Below are 20760 nucleotides of genomic sequence, written 5' to 3' on the forward strand. Positions count from 1 at the left end.
AAACGCTCCATTTCTCAAAATTATAACACACCAATGCAGAACGAAGTCCAATTTTCTGTTGATTACTTGACGTTTGAACGACACAGTAACTTTACCTATATATGTGTATATGTATTTTTTATTTAAGCTGTGCAATCCTCTACCGAATTATTAGAACTTTAGCTATATTATTTAATTAGTTTAACCAAATTGTTAAGTCAGATTACTTTACTTTGTCAGCTTGTTACATTGCGGAAGGAAACGGGCACAGTTCATGGTACCCCATAAGGAGACGCTGGTCGTCTGATTAACCGCGTAATAGGGTTAAATACAGATAATTGTTGAGCCCGGAAGTGCAATGTCCCAACATGCCATCGTGCTAAATGCGCACTTGATAGGCTCGCTTCAAGAGTCTCTTTCCTACGACGAAATTTCGTACTGAAGAACAGGGATCGTGACCTAAAGATTCAGTTCTCAATATCGTAGAGTAACTCGAATAACCTGGTTACCAAGACACAATGAAGTACCGTAACCAGGTTAACCTATTCTTAGATCTGGTGACAGTAATACATTAAAAGTTAACCATATATCCGCAACAGTTTTAGGAATGATAACTGGCAGGTAGTCCTATGGTAGATACTCAACTTCTAATTAATTTAACTAATCACTACACTGTGGATGTTTCTGCAAATTCATAAACACAACATGGGAAGTGGAATTTAATTAGGAATTAGTTTCGATCTTCAAATATTATAAAGTATATTTAACTTTCGATATTTTGTACATTTTTGTATACAGTATGCACATTGCACTTTTTTGCATATTGAAATTTCTCATAAATGCATGAAGATCCTCAGTTTACTAATCACATACGACTGAAATTACGATACGGATTAAACAATTTTATTATGAATTTGTGAGAGTAAAGATCAAGACAGTTTTTTGACAATAATCTAGAATTATAAATCTTAATACTGAATGCTGTTTTTCGAAAATGTCCGTTTTGAAGGAACTTGTCATTGTTTATTGAATAGGAAATGTTCGGATAATCATTGTTCAAATAACAGAATGTTTAGATAGTTAATGAATTACGATATTTCTTAAACTATAATTATTTAGCTTTTTACTTATTGTTACTCTTCATTAATGGTAGAAAAAACGCACTTAGTAGTTGAAATTGTATCTCAAAAGAAATGTATCTCACTGTCACTTTGGTAAATTTTTATATCGAATTAGCAAAAAATATTCTTGAAGTCTTACACCTAATAGAAAAAATGTTGGTAATTTTTCATAAGGGTGTATGTGTATTACATTAACAAATTTTTACATGTTTACATTTATTAAACAGATATGCTTTTCTGTTAAATTTGATACGCATATACTTATTTTTGTATATATACTGCATACATACAAACATTTACATACTTACGTTTACATTCATTGACATGTATACATACATACAAGACATGTATACATGTACATGTTTTCTATATTGTAAATACCATATTTTACTGTTTTTTATTAACTATAATTTCCTTCAAATAAATATATTATGCATTACATGTAAATCAAGTACCTCTTAAATTTCTATGAAATTTGCACGACATACTTTAATACATTGTAATCGGATTGCGATTACGTATTATACTACTTATAACTTGTTCTGATCGAGTGAACTTACATTGTACGATAGTTAAGAACTGCTGCTTCAGGGTTACTATGGATTAGAGTAACCTTCTATTGGTAATCTAAGTTTTAACTTGATGGTTTATATCAATGGTTACGGCTCGTGCAAAACTTGAGCGCGTCTCACTTTGAAATTGTAAACGTACGTGAGAAACATATATAAAGAATAAAATAAGCTGTTGCAAGAGATTGTGCACATACGCATGTATATGTACATCTTGATACTATATCTGATTTTATCTGATACTATACCTATATTAAATAAATAATATTGCACAAATACATTCGCAAAAGATAACTAAAAGTAATGACCTATCGGAAGAACAAACATTGTAAACGTAAAATTTCTTAACTTCTATTTTCATGTTAGTAAACCGTTTCTGTTATTAAATACACAATGTTATCACTATACCTACATATAGAATATTTCAAATTACTTTTATCATTTTTAATTTATGAAGTCATGTCTTTATGATAATAAATTTAAATAATAATAATTTGTTCCCGTCGTTTAATGATAAATATTTACTGAATTATGTGAAATTAATTTATTTCTTAACCTTAACCAATAAGTAGATATATCTACATATTTCGTGTTGATTATATAAATAATTGGAAACAGTAAAAATGTTATCAAATTCATACATCTTTTATGTTATTATATTATGTTCATAATAAAACAAATATTCAGATTCAGTTATTAGTGATAACGACATTTCTGTTCATCTAATCTTCTATACTTTCTCAATTTCATTTAATTGGTTAAAAAGTAGTTTGAAAGATACAGAAGTAAAGTTTAGTATTCAGGTAGGAAACCTTAGTATGCAATAAAACTTAAAAGATGGAGTTGCAGTAACCTTTAGGCTTTCCTTCTTTTACCACGAAAAAGAATTTACAGCCAGTTTCCCCATGTTCCACGGGAAAATTACGAATTGAATTATCGAACTGTTCAGTTTATTGTCGGCATTAGCAGGTAGAGCCGATAGAAGATCAGGAAACGGTCATCAACGAAAACAGCACGACGTTGCACAGTTGTGCAACCACACACTCCTCTTTAGTGTCATTAACCCTAAGACTACTTGCGTTCGGCGTCTCGAGACGACTCGACGATAGCGATCTCTCCGGTCAAGTGTACACGAGATCGGATCAAAATCGCACGACGTCTTTATTGCCACTTTCTCTCTGCTTCCCTTCTATCCTCCCAGCCGAAAGTTACATTTAACTTGTAATGGGTTAGCAGTATACCTTCTACGAAATTGCTGTCATTACAATTTGTTCTTGGCGAATGGGGTGCAACTGAAATTCAATAGTACTGGTCAAAAGAATGCTTAAAACCAGATATGCAATAGTATAAAAAACATAATGTGACAAATAGAAAATATTTGTCCATTTCCTACCATTTGAAGTTAGAAAATTTACCTAAATAATCTAGTAATATCGATCTCAAAAGCATTGTAAAATACAACTATACAATAGTTACTGTGTATCGTATTATCAGCAAAACTTGCAGTTTTTGTACAAAAGTGTTTAAGTTTGAAACTTATCGCGTGAAGAATGTTTTCCATCCGAATGATTTAATAATTAAATTTTGTGATTTGATTTCAGGCAGTGAAATTGGAATCGGTGCACCAAGGAAGGACAAGGTACCTGGTAGTTGTATCCTGCACGGGAAGGCAGGATGCCGAGGAGAGTTGTCTTCTTGGTATCGATTGTCACGACAGGGCAACCGTCGGTCTTGTACTCCGAGTCCTAGCAGACACTGCCATTACTCTCGACGGCGACGGGTATGTTGGCTCTTTTCAAATTCTTTGGTAGCTTCAGGCAGCCCTTGTACTGACTTGAACCTTTGCGTGTCTTGCTTGTCACGTCATGAATACGCTTTCATTAATCTTCAAATACCAGTGTTATTAATTGAAAAAAGAAACGTGACCTTATGTTAGGTAATTGATAGCACTAATTTATGTATGTACAGGGTGGCTCAATGACTTTGACTACCATGGATATTCGCTATTTTTAGAGATATGGGAAAACTTTATTTACGAAAGTTGCGTGGTATGGAGGGGCTTCTAACGCGTAGGTAATACTTTTCTTTTTTAGTGGAGTGCTTTAGGAAATTTCTACGTTACTTCCATTTTTGTTAATGGAATATTATGTTTTTCTAATCCTATTTCAACGAATCTTTATACGAGATTATTTGACAATAGATAGAATAAAACAAGGTGGTTTACACGTTATAAGAGATGCTCGAAATGGTGGTTATTCGCATCGATGCAACTTTGTATTTTTTCACAAATTAAGGTCCATTTATTTATACATTGATGAACCATGCACAGGTCAAATTCAGAACGATTGCATAGTCGAAGCGCGAATCGATACAGTTTTGTCATTATTTCTGATTGTTCACTAACATGTGCAAAGAAGAAAATAAAATAATAGATACATACCTACTACTGTAGCACCGCCAATTTTGTCTGTGATTTGTTAAACGTTTGTTGACAACGATTTTTTCAAGAGCTCGTTCAGTTCTCGATAGGCAGTTATGTTTTTCAAGACAGTCAGTGTCATATTTCATTTAAAAAAATGGAAAACGAGAAATTAATTGAATTAATGAGGGAGCACAATGTTTTATATGATTTATCATACCCAAAATACATGGGTTCTAATTATGAAATGAAAGTATGTAATGAAATTGGGGCACGGTAAAGTATTTTCGATATTTTGTATCGTAATCTAAATAATAATAGCTTATAGAAAAGAAACTCCCCTTCTGTTTTTTCATTGGTCCAAATTGTATACAGATTTCTTTATCTTGTTCTTCTTCTTTACATATTATTCTCTTGTAATACAATTGTTATTATTTACAGCTAAATCTTCAATCGAAAAAAAATTTATTTGAGTAGTTTGGGTATTTTGAGCGCTTTTGCTGTGTTAATTTATTCTTATAGGTTTTATATGTGCTAAAATCGGAAATTATGATAAAATTTAATCGACTCGTGCTTCAACTAAATAACCGTTCAGCCAAAGTACTTGGTTTAGCGGTATTATATAAATGAACCTTTAATGGTAAATTCACTAACGCACAGTGGTCCGGGAACCACATTTTCGTGACCAGAATTAAAAGTACTATCTTATCGATCGTTTTTCATTCAAAACATAATTAAAATAACTAATATGGCTAATATATACATAAAAATTTGATAAATTATGGCAAATCCTCGGACTCTAATATAATATTATCTAAATTTATAAGCATAGGTAAAATTAATTCTGCTGTGTCTTCATCACAATTTTCTTTATGAGTTGTTTCATCCAATACTACATTAGATGTGGTAGTTGATGGTTCAATAGATGGAGATTGTAATAAAGACAAAACCTCAACAGGCAAATTAAGTTTTTCAGCTGCTCTTTTTGTCTTCTATTTCTTATACTTATTGACGATATAAATGGATCAGAATGATTGGTACATGGATTAAAAAATGCCTGTAACACAATTAAATAATTAAAATTTGCATATGGACACATATAAAACAGTAATTGGAACCTAAAATTTGACACTCTATAAGCAATGTCTACAACAATAAATTTCACATTGAAATTTGGAATTTTGTCTTTGAAACGTTGCCCTTAATCATATAATTATTTTAAATGAATAATGTTCTAGAGTTCGAAATTTTGAAAAGTTGTCAACGTGTAGTACTGAAGGTTTTTTCAAAATATTGAATTTCAAAAATTGAATTTTGGCCATGAAAGTGATGTTCTCGGACCACTGTGCAATGATAAGATGTGTCTTGTTCTGCAAACAAAACAAATGATTGGCTGATTCGAAATGACAAAGAAAATTCTCATAAAAACGTCCAATGGTTCAGAAAGTGTTCTTCGAAAGTGTTCTATTCGTGCCAAAAGAATGAAAGTAAAATACGGTCACTAATTAATAAATGGACCGTGATTCTGATCCTTTCTCTTTCATGTCGTTTTTTTAGTGTCTGATACCAGTGATGGATGCAAAGACCAGGTTAAAAGTAGAAACAAAATATCGTTGATAGGTAAAGGCATCCTCGGTTGAAGAAAACTTGTTTAGTTATTATACATATATATATAGCGTGATTAACCTCAGCACATCTTTGAGGAAGGTTATTAATCAATCATCAATATCTCTAAAAATATTCAATGCCATAGAAAGAGAAATCTTAACTTTCAAGAGACTTGTAGGGGTTACTACTTAACTCCATAATGTGTTTTTATAAAACGATAAAGGTAAAAATATGAAACTAATAGTACGTAATTAATGTACGCATAAATGATTAATTCTTCAGAAAATCGTGTACAAGTATTTGAACAGTTTCACATTATTGGAAATGCATGAAGTATACTTTTTCATTTATGCTAACAAATGTTATTTCTCATTGGTATTTATAAATCTTATACAATAGTCATCTGAAATAAAATCTGTAGCCTAAATTATACTAGAGAATTTTACTTGAAGCGTATTTTATGCATTTCCAATAATATAAAAGTGTCCAAATACTTATGTACGGTAGTGTATGTACATTAGTATCACTTGCAGTTTATATGACACATCTTGTTCTTGTATATTGCTGGATGGTCAGAAGTGCTTAAATGAACTAATCATTCAGTGGGCGTAAAATTGATTACTACAAACGTATCACCATTGTAAGCAAGAAGATTAGCTAATAAATCTGAAGACTGGTGCTATGAATTCTATGTATTTTCACGTTTCAGTCTTTTTAAGTGAATTATCTCTTACGATCTGAAGAATAACTATTTTCATTCTAAAGGGTATAGTCAAATAAAGGGTCAAAACTTCCCATAAATCAAATTCGAGTTACGATGATTCATTCAGTAGCTTATAATGAAAGACCAATTTGTGTCAAGCTTTAGTCTGAAGGATAGTAAAGAGCAAAAATATCTATTGTATGAATAATTTTAAAAAAAGAAAAAAAAAAGAAATTAACGGTATTTTAAACTTCGCAGCACATCTTATGGAATTTTTTTATATTAAATATCTATGACAATGGCTGAATACGATTTAAATATTTGTCAGCTATGTATAATATTACAAAGCTTCACTAAGATTAGAATGTATCATTTAACTCTGTTCTTCTATCAATTTCAAATTAGAAGTCAATATAAAAGTTAAATGATCCTAAACGATTTTGAAACTTGGGTAAACCTTGCAGAAATAGTTGGTTCCTCAGATAATCTAAACTAATTCGTGTCTCAGTCTTTAATCTTATTTGATTTCCTTTTGTGCTCACTAGTACTTTCCGGTTCCAAAGTTGCTTAAAGCCGATAAAAACACGCTTATCTAGCGACAATAAATACACTAGCTTTTTGATTGGCTCAGTGTTTTTACGCCGAACCGGTTCCAGCCGTTGCCTGGCGTTGCCTTGTTTTCACGTTGAAGCCAGGAACTGTAGAAGGATAAGTATTGATCCGAATCACTGTGCAGGGAGTTGCGTCGCTTTAGGCACCAGGCGAAATCACTACGACTAAATTATATGTTTAATCTATGTGACACTATAGATTCTTAGATTTTACGGTGCCTAATTCTCGACATCATGTCAAAAATAACAACGTTCGTAAAGTGAGAAAGCTTAGAAAGCCTCTTCGATTATGGCTAATTCTGCTTTCTTCTGTTTTTATAAATTAATACCAATTATATATTGCGTACTCATAAGTAAATTATTTATCTTACATGTCGTCAGAAATGAAAATGAGAGTTTCAGCGCTCCATTACACGATACTCCATTCCACAGTAAGCGTAAGCTCACAAAGATCCATGGCTATACGCATATAGATGCGTAAATTGTATTAAAATTTTAGGAAATTGTGGGATCCCACTTATGAAGTTTGCAAAGATTGTTTTTGACATAAAAAATGAAGTGCTTAAATATTGAGATTGATACAACATGGAGATATACACAGTATGATCTTTTTTGGAAACGGCTATTTGCATCTAATACGACTCTCAAAGTCTTTCTAAGACTAGCAACTGGTAATCTGAAATATTGTTGAAGTTAAAGTTGATAAACACTATACATAGATCTGAGATGGTATTTTTGTCAGTTCGTTGTACTTATCTGATTTTTGAAAGAAAATCCCTGAGTCGTGTCACGCAGCAGGCGCATGGCTCGCAATCAGTGGGGAACCAATGTTAGATGCGTATTTCGGGCGACGTTGTCAGATTGTATAGCAGGTCCTTTCCTTAAAAGCATGTCTCTCACTGATTTACAATTAAATAGTAAAGCAAATTGTTTCATCTACAGGTTACTACGTACCAAATTGTCTATTTTTTCATATTTTTTAACTAATGTAGGACATTTTTATTACGATTCAGTAGTTACGAATTTGAGTTATTTTATTGAAAGGACGAAAGTACCCCACAGAAAAAGGAAAATTTATCAGATGAAGTTTAGGAATAAATGAGGATTTGCGATTAAAACAATGTAAAATAATTGGTTAAAATGTATTAAGTAGAACACGTGGCCCATGGGAGGCGTAATATTCAGAAACTAGAGAAATATCGCAAGTTAGCAATATGGGTCACCAGATCTTCGTTTCAAAATCGGACAGCAAAAGAAGAGTTAATTATGAATTACATGTAAAAACACGAAAGAAAATCATATTTAGATAACGCATATTAAAAATAATATTCCTGTGCATAACATATTTTTGTGAGAAAATTAATAAATCAGAAACATAAAATTGTTGGGAAGAAAAAAAATGTCTATGTGCAAAGATAAGATTATTAACTACAATTTACTCAGAAATCTATTATTTAAGATTAAAATTTTTGATCTATTTAATAAAACATACATATCTACTCTACACGGTTAAATGAAGATAACAAAGTTTCAATTTTCTCACAGTAATATGGTATTCGTAATAACATGAAGCAAACTAACTAAGCTACTCTAAGCTAAATTACAATTCTAGCGTAAGAATAGTTCTCGCTTGGCATTATTGTAGCGGCTTCTATTCTTCGTTTGCCTAAATTTATATTTATTAACACTTAACTAGTATGGCGGGATCACAAAATTTATATTATCTCACTTTTAATATTGTATAAAATATCAGTGAATTAGTTACAAATAATAGTAAATCTAAAAGCTGTGAATTCTCTGAGTAAATTATTAATTATTTTTGATGCTGGAATTGCAGTGATTTTACCACATCATGTTATAATGCTAACATCATATTTAAGAATTAAATATTGTAATTTTTCAGAGCTTAAACCTTATCTTTTAGATCTTACAATTAGGTTCTAAACCCATGAAATTATTTTTTTTGCATAATTATTATTACTTAAATTTCTATTATTGGAAAAGTCAAGCATAGGTAATATGTTTAAAGTGATTTTATAACATGATAATGGAAATGTGATATAAATAACATTCAATAAACATTTATTAGTTTATTTCTGTATACACGCAAGTAGTTCTTGAGTTACAAAAATTGTTTATTGGAATATGCTCGTAATTTTTGCAGCAAATAATATTTAAATGTGTGTAAAAAATGACTAAAAGAGGAATCTTTCGCGGAACCTTATGGCTGAAGACGTTTGAGCGATTGTTTACACATGGTATCTTGCATTCGGCAAGGCCTCGATTACACATTGCAGTTTCAGACATCCACACAAACTTTGCAATCAAATTGTAAAAAGAAATTTTTTGTCAGTTACGGAAGACATGACTGAATTTCGTAAAATTCGGTCATTTCCATTCATCAGACAGTAATCCTCTTCCCCTCTTCCTCTCTTCCCTTTCTCTGTTCGTACACGTGTGTGTACTAGTTCTCGTTTCTTTCTGGTTTTCACAGAGTGGTATAGTAACAAGACACGTCTGGTTTGAATTCAGTAATTAGCTGACTAAAATGCAACTATTGAAACAGTACATCAAGTAGAGGTCGAGGAACACGCATATTAACTAGCTTACGCATGTAGGCGGAGTAAACTCGAAGGTCAGCTCCGTTCTCCTTTACTCACCGAATATACGGGCGCAGAGAAATGGAGCACGTTACCGTAAGCCACGTTAAAGCAAAATGCTTGACAGGTGAGCACCAAGGTCTTGGTGAAAGGTCACGCCAGCATTCGCTAGAGCAGTCGAACTTGGTCACGCCATTTGTCTCTTTTAAATTTCAGAAGTTTTCTCAAAGGAATCGTACTATCAGGTAACAAAGAAGTTCATGAGGTGTTTTACAGTGAAAATCTACAGAAAGTATAGAACTTTGTATAAAATGCTTTATTCCAGTAGAATGTATAAAACTCTTTCCCACGTTCCCACTTTCTAAGTTCGTAAAACTTGTTTTTGAAATGAAACGTTATGTTTTTAGGAGCACAAAACTTAATCGTTATTTTAATCTTTGTTTTATTATGGAGTACCCTGTTTCACATGTGATTGTAACACGGTAAGGAAGGACGAAGAAATATCAGTAGAATGTGATTGAATCTATATTCTACATTCTATACAGAAACAGAGTTTACAAACTTGTATTTTATTGGAAAAGAGTTGTAGATCGGAAAGATAATTATTTTAATGAATAAAATTTTATTCTATAATCTTATGCACATTTCTACGCTTGTTTAACTTTTATTGTAAAAAATGATACGAACTATTTTGTTGACTTGATTATAATTAGAAAATGTGATGGTGAAAGAACTACGCCAGAATTTTTCAAGTTTTGCCTGGTTAGACCTGTTCTGTGAGGATCAATCGAAGGGAAATCGACTCCCAACCTTATCCCTTGCGCATGCGTCGACACTTACTGGATTAAATTATGTTACTTTTAAGGGGAATGGGAAGGTAATTAAATAACATTAGTAAGGGTTACCCCCCGATGACTCCGATAGACTCAGTCTAGTGAACTGCAGCGAAAAGGGGTAACAAAACTACATCAGAACAGGTTTTGAATTTTCTGAGAGATAAACGAAAGGTGTGACAAAGAAAAAAAGGAAAAGCATGAGAAGGATAGGAGGAAGAGAAAGTTTTATAAATTCGTAGATAAGAAAAACAGGTTAATTTATTCCAGAACACAGTAATGCGTATCTGTTCGTAAGTATATAATCGGAAAAGGTTTTAATTCTAGGAAGTGATCTATATTATTTCACACTTGGCTGAACTCTCGTTTAAACGTCTATTAGTGGAAAAAGCAAATAGAACATATCGAGAGTGAGTAAAATACTGTATCAATCAGCTTCCTCTCGTCTACGCGTAAACGGTAGGTGCATGCTAGCGAAAAGTAATCTAAATTCAAAGTTCATTGTTTTTGATAATGTCCATCAAAATTTGATACAGCAGAAAATGTATTGAAGCTCGAACGTTGTACTGTTTCATCCTTTTGTCCGATTTCATTTAAATCGGAATCCCAGAAACAAAATCTTCTCTTAAGCCTTGTTCAAATTAGTCAAGTTACTTGAATTTAAGTGGTTTGAACCAACCTGAGCAATGTGAACGTGTTATTTTGCTTGATTTGAAATATTCTTTCAAGATCCAAGTGAAGTTAACCTCCTTTCAACTTCTCCTTCTCTTGAAATACACATTGATTCATGTATATCATGATGTATACTGTACCATACAGAGCAAATTTCAAGCCCTTGATTCAAGACACTTAAATCTTGAATCCAAGTAACTTGACTTGTATGAACACAAACTTGACATGAAGCTACTTTAATATAAGTGGTTTGAATTCAAGGAACTTGACTAACTCGAATGAGTCTTTAAATAGCAATATTGCTAATAAGCTTATCTAAGCAATATTGTTTGAAATTTTTACATATACATAATATCGAAAAATGTGATCATTTCTCTTCAAAATAATCGAAATTGCATTAAACAAGAATATTCTTTTAACGAAGTTGTAGCCATTTAAATGTATATGTATATTTACCATTCCTACGCTTTTCGTGTATGACAACTTCTTCGAGCCATAAAATAATAAATTGAACAAATATATTTTATTTATAAAGATATATAAGATGTAAAAATAATGTAAAAACACAGTCCCTTTAGCCTGTGACAAGTTGCTGAATCATCTTGATAAATACAGTTTTCTGTAAGTCTGTGGGGTTCCATAATTGGGCGCAGCAAAATTATTTTTCTCACAGAATGTCTTTATACGTCTCAGTATTTATCACACCATTAATAAAATAGTCTATCAACTTTTTGGGTGAAACTTCAACTTCAGAGGTCAAACCATTTGATTTTATGAAAACTTAACTTTTGAGTTCAACATTCTGGTATAAATTCTTTATGTTTACAACGCCGTTATTTGTAATTTCAGTATTCTTAATTTCATTATTTGTAATTTCACTGTCTTCCTCTTGTTTTTTCTTGCGTCGAACTTGAGTAGATATTAACAAAGTTATGGAACTGTGAAGCTTGACAATTTTTCATTAACATTTAAGTGCGGCAATAAATTTTGCCATTAATATAGCTGACAGCCAAATTAAAAATCCATCGACAAAGTTCTCATACTAGAAAATCGATCAAAAGTTAACGTTATAAGTACATACATGTTTAGTTTACTAGCTTTATACGTACGGAATGTACAATTATTTTCAAAATTGAAAAGTAATTCGGGTTACATGCAATGAAAAATATAAAAATATTTTAAGTGTACAGTGAAGAAATATACAAATACTACGTATTAAAAGTTAACAAATGTTATATAAATTGATTTTTTAATAGCATTGTGTACATGTTGCTTCTAGTGCCATGTGATAGGACTTGGATATTAAAAGAACACACAGTTTTAAAAAACATAAAATATGTACTGAACATAAATACGTTTCTGCAGATACTAGCAGTGCGCAATAATTATTAGAACTGCTATCTGATATATTTACTCGATAATAAAATAACAAATTTATAATAATAAGGAAGTATGACGAACATGTTTATAGAAGGTAGGGTGAGACGAAGTGTACAGACAGAATTTTATGAAAATCTAAACTTGAATAAAACTTAATAAATCTTTTGAGGTGCCACAAGTCATTTATAAATGATTATTTTTGTCGATTTTATACGAGTTTTCATACTTTCTCTTGCATGTCATAAATGTGATGAATTCTCTTTTAAACTTACATTAAGTTTCGACATGCTCGCAGTGCTATAGTCGCTCATCAACTACAGAACTACAAAGATGTATCAGTGTCAGTCTCTCCCTTTACTTCCTGAAGTAGCTAACTGCAATGCTTGCAAAACGTTGGGAAAAATTTTTCCAATAGTACACCCGAAAACCACAACAGTGAGAAGTGTATGTCGCTCGCCGTGAAAGCCTCAAATCTCCGATTTTTCCATGTTTACTCGATCACCTGTGATTGAAACGTTTAGGTCGTCCAACCAAAATGTAGACATGGGCTACTTCCAGTTGAACAATCAGAAACCGTGTCAGTTTGATTGAAATTGTTTTTACACGAGCGACTTTGAACGACTTAAAATCGATTAATTCGATCAATCGATCAAAAGTTGCCTGATGTAAACGTGGCTTTAAGATGTCCAACCATAGATAGCGGTGCTCTGTACGTCTACTTTATGCTCTCGTCGCTATCCCCTCTACTGCGTGTAGAATTATGCGAAGCGAGCGTGCTTCGCTTTCGTCTTACCGATGCCGAGAGTGAGAGAAAATGAGAACGAGTGAGAGGGTAATGAAAGCTAGCGAAAAACAGTGTGAAGCTTTCCATATGAGTGCACCATTTGCCAGAAAAAAAGAATCACAGTACATACACACCTACGTATGTATCTTTCACTGCGTCTTTCACGTGAGCTGCTCATTTTTCACATTGATTAATTCCACAAGAAAAATATATATTTATCTTAATTATTGAAAGTTGAGCAATCAATCATTTTGCACTAAAATTTTTAAAAATTCAAAAAATGGTGTTAATCACTTTGGCCTCTGAACGGCTCATATATTAATAATTACAACGTCAAATTAAATTTCATTTGTTATTATAATAATTAATTTTTCCTGTAACAAATATGAAATTCATATGGATCTTTAGTTTACTAATTGACACAGATTAAAACATAACATTAAGTACAATTACATTGAATTTGTTCTTCAATTTGATACTTCTCTCGTTCGTCAATTTGGTTTGAAAGTTTGAAAGAAATATTAGATTGCGACAAGGTTATAATCCTGAAGAAACGCTTTAATTTTTTGTATATTTCGTATATTTGTAAAAAGAAAATCTACAGTTTATACACCCTATGCAGAGTATTGTAAAATACGTGGCATAATCGGGTTGTTTCTACGTGTAACAACACCTCGTGAAACAACACAAAATTACCAGTCCATACGTGGAGATAGGGGACCAGGTCTGACAGATGTGTTTTTCCGTATATTTTTGTATATTTCAGAACATTATATATGGTACTACGACTTTTATGTAATAATTTCACGAGTTTCATAATTCTATAATGTTTTGACCACAAAAGCCTATCTTGGTCAATTTCGTGTCAAAAAAATGTAACACATTACATTACCATTTTCACCCTATTTATTGTTATTATCACTTGTATTTATATACGTATGTTTATTTCTTTTATATTTTTATATTATAGAATACTGTTTAAAATTATTATTTAAAAAATACTTATGACTTAAAAATTGTGACGCTTTTAACTACAATTATGGTCATGAGTTCAACATTCTTACACTTAAACAAGAATACTGCAAAATAATCATCTACTCAAGAAAATAACTGTTCTACACTGAAAATCAACTTTTTTGTAATTGTCATAATTCGAAGGTTATCTATATGCGTATTCCCTTAAGAAACAATGTATCAGATATCGAGAAACTTTTTAGTCGATATCCAAAGTTGCTAATGTTCACTTAGTCTCATCGTTTCGATAAGAAAACTACAGTTACTTTTGGAAGCTACACCTCTAGCGGTTGTTCTTCGTCTCAACATGTATTTACTTCGTGAAACGTTGGGATTACAGTCAAGCGATGTGAAATCTTGTTGAAATTACCTAACTTGCCGTTAACAGTCTTCAATGATTCTAGCCTATAACAACGATAGAACGAAGTACCGTTTCTCCAAGACGATCGCAAAATTGTAAGGTCGCGTTCTCATATATTTAAGAATAGATTCTCACGCGCGTAATGTGCTATGTAGAACACCTTCATAAAATTAACACGTTCGCTACTGCCGCGCCGTTCAAGAAAAAAGACACTAACCACAGACTCGCTTTCAAATTTTCCACACATATTTATGACGTTGAGCTCTCAGGTAAGAAAATCGAGATGTCACATGTATGTATGTGATGCTGGCAGTGAGCGTGTTAAAAAAATCCGTGTCATAAATTCATTTCATCAGAAATTAAATTCTTGAAGGTCTTCAATATAGTGAAATCATGAAAAGTCATTGAGGTAGTGTCAAATCATAAGTCAATTTTTGAATTTTCAAGTCAATACGAATCTGTAAAGTTAGATCTTAAAGGTAGTATCACAAAATAAGCGTATAACTAAAAAACTAAGTATTTCCGCACATATGTGCACATGAATTGTTCTCATTGTCTTCGCGTCTAGAATCTACTCTCCAGAAATGTCCCTCATTTTCTGATACACCCTATATATAAATCCAGTCTTATATTTTTGTTTCAATTTCTATCAAAAGGGCGAGATCTCCTCTACGCGTTTGACGCTGCAGCTTGCACCTGCGTCTAAACTCACACAACGGTTTTTAATACACATACGATCTACTGCATTTGTTTTATCATTGTTTTTATGATGTATATGTATGCGTTGGATGCAAACGTAGGCTGCAACGTCAGACGCGCACAGGAAATCCCGCTTTAAGGCTACAGTTATAATGGATATGTTTTCTGATGAACATGTCCGAACTATTTATCGTACGAGCGAGGCAAGTTCAGACATAGTCAGGAACTGTAACCGCAGCTTAAGGTATACATGGAAAAGAATAAATTATTATTTAGATTCTCAATAAGTAAATAACTCAACGAAATTTTAGTAACTCTTATATTATTCTGTATTGCATACAGAAATGTATCACTAGTTTCATCAATAATATGAAGTCAAAAAAACTTTCAAATAATTTAAAGTTACTAAAATCATAATGACTTGTTACAGTCTTCTTATGCAATAAGGTACCTTCGGGATTAACTATTTTGACGGGGATATCTTATGATGGATATACAGGGTGTCTCAGAACTTATCGTACAAGAGGGGCTGATTCTACATGAAAAAATAAGATGAAAATGTCCAATAAAAATGTTTGATATCGCGCTTCGTTTCCGAGAAAATTGAGTTAGAATTATATTCGGGTGCAAGCGTATGGAAGTACAGTTTTGAATGCTTGCAGGGCACACGGGGTAAGGGGAGCACGCTCGATTTGACCACTGACTGCTTCCACGGTACGTTAGAAGCATTCTCCATTTTTCGTTTATCCCTCAAATACCTAAAACAGTAGTTCAGTATATTTGTACTCAGTTAAAATTCGAAGTCAATTTTCTCAAAAATGAAACAATATTAACAATTTTTATTCTATATTCTCGTCTTATTTTTTCATGTAGAATCCATCCCCTTTCCGATTGTACCATCAGTCCTGGGACACCCTGTATGTCCCTACATTTTTTAAAGTTGAGAGTGCCTTTGACATTTCAAAGTAACCTATGATTTTTTTCATGAAATTACATTTTTTTGTGTTACACGTGCAACTATTTCCAAGACAAATTGATAGAGCTACGACATATTGGTTTTTCAAGGTAATTCAAGGTCTCTGACGACTATTTAAATTATCCTTTCACTTTACGTCCAGAAAATATTCTCTTGTGTTCGAAAGGACGACCTTGGACATCATACATCGGTTATGCTGTCCCTAAGTGACAGTTTTACCGCCATTAAGCTGGTTTTCGTTATTTCTTAGCAAAGGCAGAAAATACGAATGCTGTGATGATTTGGAAATATCACATGATACAATCGTGCAGATGCCCTACAATTTTTTTCGACATTCCTCTGAAACTAAAACTATATTAACAATTTTGCTAGGTGTGTAATCTTTGTAAACAATTATTACAGTATTCTATTAGGTAAATTTAAATAGCGCAATATGTTTCATTGCGTCTGCACTTTTGTGTATTAATATAGACGTAAAATAAAACTGTATCTTAAAATAATTGAATAGGATATATTGCATAAACATTTCAAAATCATTTCTTTTAAACTCTTTCTCTATCGGATAATTTTTGGTAATAAATTAGTAGAGAAATAGATATAATGAAAAATAGAATTTTCATTTTCGTTGGCGCGTGATTTATGCTACGTTTGCTGCCCTCGACTGCTATTTATCAGCTCCACGTAAGCGTACAATTCCTTGCTGTTGTGTTGCTTCGTTCACATTCGGTTTACTTCCCTCATCAAACGATTCGAGTAAAAATCTAAACCAAACATTAAATACACTCTTCTTTGATTATATTTACATGTGCTTATACATATTCAGTTGAGGATTGAAGAAAATTGTACACTTTTGCAATGATGCTAAACGATACGCTATGTTCAAAGTTAGAAAGCTAAGACTAGTTTTAACAAATGAATTAAGTTATAGTTCGATTTAGTGAATTCTTTGTCAGTATAGAATAAAACCAGTGGTTTATTGAAAAAAGGCATAATTTGTTCTAATTTTTTCTGATTTTTCTTCCATAAATTAAAATTTTCGTTGCATTTTACACGCAAAATGTAACACAATACAACTGCTTGTGGATGTATCGCGAATACGAACAACGAAGGTGATTGTGTTTACAGCAAAAGTAGAAAATCGATGGATCATCAGAAGCCATTTGCCAACCGTAGCGCGCATCAGATCAGCACATACGAGCAGGCCATGATTGGGGGGAGGCTTATAGCCCGAATCAACGTTCAAGGCTTAAAGGGTCTCAGTTTTCCATGTACTAAAATCAATTTTTAGAAATATTTTAGAAAAAAATTATTTTCGATTTATTAATATTTTCTTCTAGAAGTCACATTTACTTCAGGACTTTAGTTTATTTTGAGCTAAAAATTGAAAATAGTTATTCTCTTTATAAAATCCTCTCAAAAAGTAGAGAATATTTTAGTACAGTATTTTCCATCTCCCTTCAAGCCCAGCCCTGGTCGTCACAGAACCTTAGACCGTGGATTCGTTGCGTGTTTTGTTACGTGATGCATTACACTCGTTTGAGCGCTCCTTTAGGTATAATGCAATTATTTGGTACCTTCAGTTTAGCACCATAAAGGGTTTCAGCTATAGTACGCATTATTGTTGGTTGAATGCCCGCCAGACAAGAGGGTTGAGTATCACACTATTCTGCACTCAAAAGGTTAATGAATCGCACATCGTCTGATCGCATTCTCGTCTGCGTGCAAGTGAAGTCAGTCGGTGATTGACAAACAACGCTCAGCAACCAAAGCCGTTTTAAGATCGATGATCCATCACCCATAACTGAAAATTTACATTACTCAAATTCCACCTATCGTTTATCAAAACAATATATTAACAAGACAGATGTTTCTTGTTTTTCTTTTCATATGTTTTACTTTCTTTATCGAACGGTTCGGATTTACATTCGAGGCTTCTCAGTCTACTGAACCGTAAATTATTCTATCAAAAATTATGAAAACGAACCTGTCTCAATACATTCATCTATTAACTCTAAGCAAGCTTCATCAAAGAAATATGTTACAGGTAAATCTATAAAAAATTGTTGTTTAGTTACTAATTCGAAAAGTACATTAGGAATTCTGCGTGAATACTTAAAGAAATTAAATATACTATTAGAGCCACATTTATAATGGGTACCTTGTAGTGATTTTGATAAACATATAAAATACAATCATGTTTCTGTCCATACTTACGAAAGTGATGTAAGTAAAAATGCTGAGAGAATTGAGTTTAATCTTTGTTTTGTGGCGTACCAATTTATAGGTACTACAATATAAGTGATAAATTCAACTTTGTTAATAAGTGACTTCTAAACAATACTTACATGCCCCTTTTTAAAAGCATGAATGTAGCTTAATGGTATTATCAAAACGAAGTTTCAGTACTGCTCGTACAAGCTGTTACATATCACCAATCATATTTTCAAAGACACAAAACTGTAGTTGAATATGCAATATGTTGTTAATACGCAGAACGATTTTATACCCCTGCACTTTATAGCTTATTTTTCTTAACTTGGAAAAAAACATAACTCTAACATATCAACTGTACTATACATTATTACATGTACTTTACTCATTAGAAGCTCGGCATAATCCTCATTTGTTGAAATTATTTTTTTCTCATTTATACCTTCCATAATATAATATCTAATTAGCCACGAATGTATAAACTAACCTTAAGAAGATGCCCTTTGTAGTTAGATTGAGGGAAAAGTGCATATGCAAGGTGACCCAAAAATGGTGGTACAAACGGAAAGGCAGTGATTTTATGTATAAGAAAATAAGTAAAAAATATAAAATAAAATTGCTTGATATCATGTCTCGTTGTCGAAAAAATTGTGCTTTAATAACATTTTATGATCGGGTACAAGTGCACGGAAGTACCGTTTTGAGTGCTTGAAGGGTACATGGCAGATGGCGTAAAGGAACACTCACAGTCTGACCATTTCTCCTGTCCTTTTTCTACTCTACGCTGGAAGCATTCCCTTCTCTCCGTTTAACCCTCAATTGCTTAAAACTGCGTCGGTACTCTCATACTCGGCTGGAATCTAAACTTAATTTCAAAGCATATCAAAAACTGTTATTCTATACTTTCAACTTATTTTATCATGTAAAACACCATCTTCCCACTTAGGTACACCACCAGTTCTGAAACATCCTGTATATTGTATGTGCTTAGTTGGAACGGATGAATGTGGAAATGACCGGAAGTGGTCATATAATAGCAAGCAAATACATTTTCATTATTCCATAGACGTTATGTCATTAGCAGTAGAGACTCATTCATTTGAAAATTACATCAAGTATTTCACATTTTGTTGCGTTTTATATATCTAATCTCTGCCTAATCTTGGTAACAGCTGTTTTTCATATTCTCATAATTTTTATTAAACAATTATGTCCTTATTTTATAAATAACGAAGGTATTACCTGATCTGGAAGTTAAAATGATAGCATTGAAATAGCTGTAAGTCCTGCCTATTTCGATTATCGATTTTATTTAGAAAACAATGCGTGAATAGTATGATCAGCAAAGCATAACTGGTGATCACATAGATCGATCAACACTTATCTATGTATTAATTTAAAAAAAGTAAATTCAACGAAAAAGAAACGCAAACGCGATAACATTTCGTATTTTTCAAGTAAATTCGAAACTAGTAAAATGATTCGTAACCTTCATTCAGTATCGTATAACTAACATCATATGTGTACATCAGTTTTGTCAAAACTCCTGTATTAAGCGTAACACGTATAGTCTGTTATATACAAAAATATTTATTTTATTTAAAAATAAAAACTACAATTGTCAACGAAAACAGTAACCCTAAATCCATAGTTTAAATATTAACACATTGAGCACCGACCCCGTGATTTTACGAAATTTTCAGCAATGGCGTCGACTGCCAATCACGTGATAGTGCAGAATTCTATGACTACTATACGTTCTGCTGGCCCTTAAGTTCCCAACAGCGAATATTTAGTCGCTGTGCAATGTGTTAAAGTAAAGGATATTATTCTTGAAATTATCAAGTTGTGCAGAACCTGATCCTCTTCCTTTTCTTCTTGCAGAGGCTTTAGCGTCAGCGTTTGCGGCCGGCAGCATATCTTCAAACCAGTGTCCGTACAGGCTATGTGGTAAGTTAAAATTTGAGAATGAACCATCTCAACAAATTTAAATACAGAGTTTACCCTTCGACTTTTGGTTTTTATTTTTATTTGCTGCCAAAGCAGCTCTTTTATGCCTAAACTTGACAAGACTTTTTCTAGTTTTCATAGTGTTGTGAGTCCTTAATAATTGCCCATACTTATTTCAATTAAAAAAGAATTTCTTAATTCAGTAATTAAATGAAAATTATGTCGAGTCGAATAAATACAAACGGAATAAATAATTCGAAAGTTGGAACC

General features: G+C 32.4%; 1 protein-coding gene across 5 annotated transcripts in view; it reads left to right on the forward strand.

Moving 5' to 3' along the window:
• Nucleotides 1–20760, forward strand: part of Ssh (Protein phosphatase Slingshot) — a 123350-nt gene that overhangs the window by 67783 nt on the left and 34807 nt on the right. For 4 of the 5 annotated variants that reach the window (XM_076388371.1, XM_076388374.1, XM_076388376.1 and 1 more), the window contains 2 exons: nt 3271–3449; nt 20425–20490. In XM_076388371.1, the coding sequence (XP_076244486.1) occupies nt 3271–3449; nt 20425–20490 (245 nt within the window). The remainder of the gene's footprint in view (nt 1–3270; nt 3450–20424; nt 20491–20760) is intronic. The other variant, XM_076388373.1, reaches the window with a different exon arrangement.

The sequence above is a fragment of the Calliopsis andreniformis genome, chromosome 12 (genome assembly GCF_051401765.1).
Source record: "Calliopsis andreniformis isolate RMS-2024a chromosome 12, iyCalAndr_principal, whole genome shotgun sequence".
Taxonomy (NCBI): Eukaryota; Metazoa; Arthropoda; class Insecta; order Hymenoptera; family Andrenidae; genus Calliopsis; species Calliopsis andreniformis.